Source organism: Charadrius vociferus, unplaced genomic scaffold, assembly GCF_000708025.1.
Source record: "Charadrius vociferus isolate BGI_N301 unplaced genomic scaffold, ASM70802v2 scaffold297, whole genome shotgun sequence".
NCBI lineage: Eukaryota > Metazoa > Chordata > Aves > Charadriiformes > Charadriidae > Charadrius > Charadrius vociferus.
Genome location: NW_009649192.1, coordinates 788,528 through 796,381, shown reverse-complemented (window position 1 = coordinate 796,381; position 7,854 = coordinate 788,528). Strand labels below are relative to the sequence as shown.

At 36.4% G+C, this 7,854-nt stretch overlaps 1 protein-coding gene across 1 annotated transcript in view; it reads left to right on the top strand.

Moving 5' to 3' along the window:
• The window catches only part of SRI (sorcin), an 11,485-nt gene extending 3,882 nt beyond the window's left edge, over window positions 1–7,603 (top strand). The window contains exons 3-9 of the mRNA XM_009888970.1: window positions 761–844; window positions 4,114–4,183; window positions 4,920–4,963; window positions 5,962–6,109; window positions 6,258–6,371; window positions 6,839–6,897; window positions 7,543–7,603. Of these exons, the coding sequence (XP_009887272.1) occupies window positions 761–844; window positions 4,114–4,183; window positions 4,920–4,963; window positions 5,962–6,109; window positions 6,258–6,371; window positions 6,839–6,897; window positions 7,543–7,569 (546 nt within the window). The 3' untranslated portion in view covers window positions 7,570–7,603. The remainder of the gene's footprint in view (window positions 1–760; window positions 845–4,113; window positions 4,184–4,919; window positions 4,964–5,961; window positions 6,110–6,257; window positions 6,372–6,838; window positions 6,898–7,542) is intronic.
• Window positions 7,604–7,854: the final 251 nt, after the last annotated feature.

Genomic DNA, 7,854 nt, shown 5'->3' with positions numbered 1-7,854 from the left:
GAGAAGAGAGGAGGCACACGCCCCGCAGGTACTGCCGGTGGGAGAAAGTCGCTTCTGGGGGCGTCGCTCCCCGAGTCGGCTCTCCCCATTTCCCACTTCCTTCCGCGAGCGAGGTCCTGTGTCTAATATAAAGCTGTCTTCCACTTCATGGTGCCGATAAATAGCTAAGCGGCTTCGACGAGCGAGGTACACCTCATCAGACTGTCCATCTCTGAAAAAGGCGCATTCTTGTATTGGCAAAAGATTGGTATAGACTCTGTTACACAGATTATCGGTTCAATGGAGTCAAACAGGATTAACTTCTGTCATTCCATGATTTTCACTTAAGAATCAGTTTTATTTAAAAATTGCTATGCTTAATGCGTATTCTTCCAGGTATTTTCCCTAGAGATCTGTCTTGCTTAACTTTTTTGAAGGGGAAAGAAAAATCAGTGCATTAGTAGTCTTCAGTACTCCATTTTCTGCTTGTGGTAGACTAAAATTCAACCTTGATGAGATACACCATCTAGATCAGTGGATTGCTCCTGTGCAAGGTTTTACACTGATCTACTTAAATTATAATAAATTAGTATATTGATACCAAGATTGTGTCTTGGGGTTTTTTTGTTTGTTTGTTTTAAGAAATTTCTTTTTCGGTTTGACTTTTTTGCACAGTGTGTATAAAAAAACCACAAGTTGATGCTTAAGTACAAACACTGCAGTTTCTTAACAGTTAACTGAATCATTGATTTAAAATTATTTTTCTTTTTGATTTCTAAAGTATGGAGGAGCTCCAGGAGGACCAGCATTCCCTGGACAAGCTCAGGATCCATTGTACGGTTATTTTGCGGCAGTAGCAGGGCAGGTAAACTTATAAAATGTTACTTATTTCTTGGATTATTTTTGTTTTCTGGGCAATAATTTCTATGATACTTTTGGAAAGAGAAATGCCTGATATTTGCAGTGAGGAAAGCTGTTGTTTCAAGTTAAAAAAAAAAAAAAAAGAGTGGTTTTACTTTGCCTATTTGCTATATATAGTTGTGTAGCTATAACATATATCTGTATACGCACAGTAACTACAGTTTGAATAATGCTGTTGGTTTCTATATAGTGTGTGTGTGTAAGTGCATACATACCTATACACACATGTATGCATGTGCACGCTATATTTCCTATATAAGTATATACAGGAACTATATAGTTACATGAAATGTTGTGCCTGAATTGTGGCTCAGCTCTGGGTTGGGGAATGCTGTCAACTTGAGGAGAAAGAAGCCAGAAGCCGTGGGAAGCATGGGCTGTGGAAATGACCTGGCTAAGAGCAGGAAATGCTAATGAGAAAGAGATCTTTACATGATCTTAATAAACTCACAAATGGAAAAACAGGCTTGAGTTGTGCCAATATCTGGGTTTGCTGGTAGGATAGAGTGATTAGTCTTTTAGAGGAAAAGGCGTTCACAGCTTTGATTGAGGCCTTTCTTTTCTCCTCTCTGTCATTCTGCACTGCACTCAATTTCTTTCCTGTAATTTTGTAGCGCTTTTTTTTTTGTATGGTTATGGATGTTACTAGAAATAAGTTTTGCTCGAACTGTATTACAAAGTTTAAGAGCAAATAAGTTAGGTTTATTGAGCTGAAGTTCTGTCTTTGTTGGCCATATGTATAGCTATTTATTGCACACTTCTAAGGTGTGTGCAAATCTAAAACTCTGCTACTGGATCTGTTATCCACAGGTAGACAGACATAGCCACAACATGAAAGTTTGAATTCAGTAGTATTAGCTGATGTTTAAATTCCCAGTTTAAGACTGTGATTTGGGTTATTTTTGTTCTCTGTGTTAGTCTTTTGAATTATTGTTGCATCTTACTGTCTATATGTTATTTCTTCAACATTGCTTATGAAAATACGTAGGCTGTATTTTTGTAGTAAAGGGGAACACTGGAATGGCCCATGTGTAGTGAGGCAGGAGCCTCTGGTAAGGTGGAGCGTAAGCTAAATTCTGCCGAACGTGCTAACAATTTGCCTGCTAGCTGAGATGCCGCTGCATCCAGATGCCGCCTGGATGTGTGCCAGGAATCAGCAGTGGAACCAGTAACTGATGCTGGAAAAATGAGTAAGCTCCTAGTGTAAAGAGAAAGAGAAGTAACATCAAACAGGGTGCAGCCCTGTGGAGAAGAGGTGGCAGGAGCTGGACCTCAGCAAAGCATAGACCATTCCCAGGCTTCCCAAGTGAGGCATGGTTATTGAAAGATGGGGAACCAGTGAGCTAATGGGTATGATTAGGTTAGTGCTTAAGAGTACTTAAGTTAGTACTGTTAAATACTTTTTATTCGTAGAAATCATTCCTTATTGAAGTAAACTGGGTAGCTTTTGAAATGTTATCCTCAGAATTAGAAGAGTCAGTTTCAGAGACCAGTGGCTGCGCAGAAGTGAAAACCCTGTAAGGAGACAAGGAAGTGGAACAGATAAATTATCAGTTGCTTTTACAGCCATCCATGCAAGTCTGTAAAAAGCCGCACCTCTCAGTTTCCATGAGTACATATAGTAGAATTAGTAAAGTTTTTGGCTATGGTTTGATGCTCTCTGTGTTGGTTTTATGCCTATATAATATATGATGTTATCTCTGAGCTTTCTTTGAACTAGTTTACAACAGAGATCTTGTCTTAGATTTGAGGAATTGGTTTTCTTTGTTTCCAGATGAAAGTAAAAAGTATTGTTTCAAGTCTTTATTGAGTAATAGTTTTCTTTATTTTTTTTGTCTGTTCACAAAGCCCCTATGCCTTGTCTAGTTTAACTGCTTAAGTTCTACTTAAAAAATTAATAAATAAACAAGCATCTTTTTGGTAATGTTCATCATGATTACAAAAAAATGATTTTCTGTCTTCCTGTGTATTTTAAAGTTACGCAGATCGTGCCTTTGTTTCAGAAGGCACAAGGGCTTTGCAGAGATTTGCTGCTTAACATGCATGGCTATTTCAAATCTCTCTTATTTTTTTTTCTCCTCTTAATCTAAAGTTTTAAATACAACTGTATAATTAGACTGATGGAGTAGATTGGAAGCAGTTTTGGGTTTAGCTGCCATTAATTTTACATAGAATCAAAATGTTGCTGATCTTTTTTTCTGACCTTGTCAATATCATTTAACCTATTAACTACTATTTGTCCTATAAATAATGATACTTTGTTTCTGAAAGTTACCTGGCTGTGCCATTCCCACTGTGAGACTTAATAGCATAGAAAAGAAAAAAAAAAACATGCTTACTGGATTTAAAAACATTAGGAAAATGCTGAGGCAAATAGATTGGTTTCAAATATAAAGCAAGGCTCTTTTTCGTATTTAATGCTTTACTAGTCGCATCATTTTTTTATATCTACTGATAACAATGTTCCATCCTCAAATGAGGTTAAATTATACTTAAACTCTCTGTGAACCGAACCTTACATTGGGTGTGTGAGGAATGTGACCTAGAATTCCAGCTCCATGTCAGACAGCTCCTTGCTTTCCATGAACTGGCAGTTGCTTTCTGTGTTTGGCACTGAGCAGGATGCACTGGAAGCGAGTCATTTTCCAAACCATGCAGACAGGTATTTTTTCTGGGTTTGGTTTATTTTTCTTTCAAAGTTCTTTGCTTTCTGCTTTTGTTTGTTCTGTTAACAACTTACTACTCCCAAAAAACAAGGTTGTTTTAGATTTGTAAGTCTTAAGGCTGTCTTGAGAAGAGGCTATGTGTGATCTGGGTTCTAGGTTTCCTACTGTAGCAGTGAGATCGTAACCGTATAATCTAAAGTGACTACAATACCCACTAAGTTAAAATTAGTACTTTAAGGAAAGCTGTCTTTCTGTTCAAAATTTTGTGCCTTGCTTTCTATGCAGCTAGCTCTCAAGTATATGCTACTAATATTTGATGTGAATTTGTTTGGGTTTTTTTAAAGTTAAGTTTAGAGCAAACCTGCCAGTCCTGTTCATTTTTTAGTACTTCACTAGATGGGAAATCCGTCATATAGCAGATGGGTAATCAGTTGTTTTTTGAAGGGGTAGCTAATTTAGTGCTAGTGAAAAGGGAGTGGGTACTGGGAATAACCAGCCTGGGAGAGGGAATTAAAACAATAGCTGATACCTCTTCTGTTATCGAAAGGATGGACAAATAGATGCTGATGAGCTACAGAGATGTCTCACCCAGTCAGGGATTGCAGGAGCGTATAAACGTAAGTTAATGATTTAAATAAACCAAAAAATCCCCCAACCCTAAAGCATACTAATTCTTATGCCATCTACTAGAAAATGCTTGTAGTTATGCTTTCTGCAGAGATTTGGGGGTTTTATTTGCATGGCGGAATGGCTTTCTTTGCCTATGGACTATGAAACGTAAATTCTCTGTATTGAGTTCTGTACATAAAAGACTTCCCTTCTAAGCCTCCTTAGTTGCCCACTGCTGAGCTGTGGAGTTGAAGTGGTTTTTTTTGTAATGGACAGGCAATTGGCAAAAAGATGTTTTGCTTTGTTTTTAAATTGAGCTTTGATATTGACTGAATATTCTGTGGCAGGACTCCTCTGTTGGGATACATAGTGTTCAATTTATGAAGTCGAGCTTCTATGAGTAAAACTGGCTTCCTCAAGTGGTGTCTATGGTGAAATACAAATGACCACTTTGACTGAAACATAAAACCTTCATGGATTGAGATAAGAGCAATTAATTTTAAATATAACTTTAATTGCCTACAGATTGTCAGCTGTCAGTTTTTCTAACAAGTAATGCTTAAAAGCTTTTATTTGGATCAAAATATGGTATGGCTTTATACAGTGGAAGCAATTATATGATATTTAATACATTATAATGTATTATCAGCGTATAATAAAACAATTTAAAATGTTACATTTAGACAAAACTGAAAATCATTCTTTTAATATAACTTTTATTTTTCCTTTTTCTAATTTAAACAGCTTTCAACGTAGAGACTTGCAGGCTCATGATCTCAATGCTGGATGTATCCTTTACTATGAATTGTAAACATTTTTGCATTATGTAAGCAAAGATGAGAGGGTGCCCAAAATTTGGGAAATGCTTTGTAATTCCCATTTAGCTCTTACTTGATAAGTATTATGATCATTATAATTGGGGAACTACAAAATTCTGTTCTTACTCGTTTTACTGGACGAACTAATAATTTTAATAAATGAGGCTCTCGGTGACTGATCTTCTTACAACTCTCTAAGCCCAAGGGACTGTTTCTCCATTGAATGTATGAAGAGTCAGGTTTGTGCGCATCACTCGTTGTGCTTTTGAAATTGGCCAACATTGTAGATGTCCTCCCTAATGAATTAAGCATTTGTACTACACCGCCTGAATACAATCTAAGTCCTGTTCCTTGAATGAATCAGGTTTGAGTATCTAATGCGATGGTATATGGCATTCGGCAGTAGGAGCTGTGGAAGACAGGTATACTGTGCAAGGTTGGCATCTTTGGAGTTTTTTAGTCAAAACTTAAGATGTCACGTTCAAATGCTTTGCTGCTTAAAAAGGAAACAAAACAGAAATGAAACTGGAAGGGTTCTTAGCTCACCTTGAACAAACTGCTTAGAATGCAAGAGTACTGATATTATTCTAACTTAAAGTAATTTTTCATTTGTCATCTATTTTTATTTCAGATGTGTATCTTATTGGTAACAATTATACTGTGGCAGGTGAAAGAAGTGTGTGAACTAAATTAAATTCACAAAGAGCAAATAGCTTTATCAGGTTTCGCTGAGAAGTGGGGAGAGTAAGTTCTATGACCTTTGTTTTTGGTCAGTAGTATTATCTCTCTGCTGTGGGATGCTGTCGTTAGTTTTCTACCAGAAAGATTAATAATGGTAAGATATGGTTAATATTTACCTTCAAGAAAGAGTTTTTAACTACAGATGATAAAAATACGACTTTCCATTGAAGAGAGGGCTTTTTTTAGCTTTTGAAATTAAGAAATGTTTTTCTTAGCTTTGGAATCAGAGGGATATGTCTGGCACACTGGGATTTAATGAGTTTCAAGAACTCTGGGCTGTGGTCAATGGCTGGAAGCAACACTTCGTAAGTTTTGACAACGATAGAAGTGGTACAGTGGATCGTCAAGAACTGGAGAAAGCCTTGATGAATATGGGTAAGTTGTGAAAAGTTCTTGCTTCTGACACTGACTTACAGCATTTCCCATCATCCTGCAGTAACCGACACACATTTCCAATTAAAAATGTGTTGGATTCTGTTAACTTACCTGCCTTTTCAATATAGACCTTTTTATTTTCAAATAGGATTTAGACTGAGCCCACAGGCAGTGACTGCAATCACAAGGCGATACAGCACTCATGGAAAGATTACATTTGATGATTACATTGCCTGCTGTGTGAAACTCAGAGCTCTCACTGGTATGCTGGCTTACAGCCTTTTAACTATCATCCCCATAACATATTTTTATTTAATAAAATGTGATTACTCCGTTATCTCAAGTTCAACTTTACTTTTATGTAGGACAAAACAGGTTTCTTTCAATAGAGTTTACAGGCAGAACTGGAACAATTATAGATTACAATTTTTTTAATCCCCATTGAAAAATCCACTTAAAACTAATGCAGGGTTTGTTCCAGAGACTAGAAGAGTTATGTTACCAAAATTGGGAAACTGTATTTATCAACGGAACATAAAGGGCTGTATACAATAAATATTAAAATGAAGAACTGGAAATTACATCTTGGAATTAATTGCAGTGTTCTTCATGAATTGTCATTCATGTAACTTGGGGAATTTAATGAAAGTACGACACATTTTAACAAAAATTGATTGATTAGTTATTCTTACCTGGTTTCTGTTTTGTTTTGTTAATGCATTTTTCTAGAATGTTTTAGAAGAAGGGATACATCTCAGCAGGGTTTCGTGAACTTCCAGTATGATGATGTAAGTGAACTTTAAGGAATCAGTTAAAGTTACAGGTTAAAACTAAAGAAAAACTTAAAACTGAAGACAAACAGTAATGACATGAGTTTGTGCCTGTCTTCCCTATGGTTATGGTGTTACTGAGAGCACAAAGGCTCTGGGTTTTATTGAGTATTGTCTCAAAAAGTTTTCACATCTTTTAGAGTTCTATAAAATGTTGCGCGTTTTTGTCTGGGCTTCTTAGCAGTGAGGTTCAAGAAGATCTAAGAGGCTATGTTGCTTGCTAACATCACTTGCTGTGACCTTTTTTTCTTCTTTTGTTGAGGACTTGGTAGGCATTTTTCCCAGGAAAGGCTGGGGGAGGTGTGGTGGGGATAGACACAAATGGCACTCAGTCAGGCTTGTATGTCTTGGCTTCCTTGGCCACATCTGCACAGGAAAAGGACAACACTAGATTCAAGCATTTCTGGGGTTCTTTTTTGTTGTTATTAAGGAGATGCTTTGTTTTAATTAGCTATTGGCTAATTTTCATATATAGTTTCAAAGATTTGTTGTTCATGGACTGGATTTGTTTACAGAAAAGGGTAGTGACAATGGGTATTTTAGGAGAAAAAGTGAAGACTTGTTCTTTACCGTACATCTAATAAGTGGTTATTCTTTTTTCAGTTCATACAGTGTGTTATGAGCATCTAAACCAAAAGGAAGGAAGCCGTGGATGATCATGATTAACATTCCAGTTTGTGTTTTGCTTTGCCAAATCTTACAATGATTGTGTATCTCAATATTGGAAACGGCATATTTTATGAAGGTATCGCTTTCCACACTTGCAGTTTTTTTAGTTTTGATAATGACTATAAACCACTCACATACTGCTGTCTTTAACTTTCAACCTGTAACTATTAAAGATGTTTTTATTTTCATAAACTTGCAATTCAGTATGTATAACTCAATTTATGCAGATAGTAAGTTTTTCTGTAG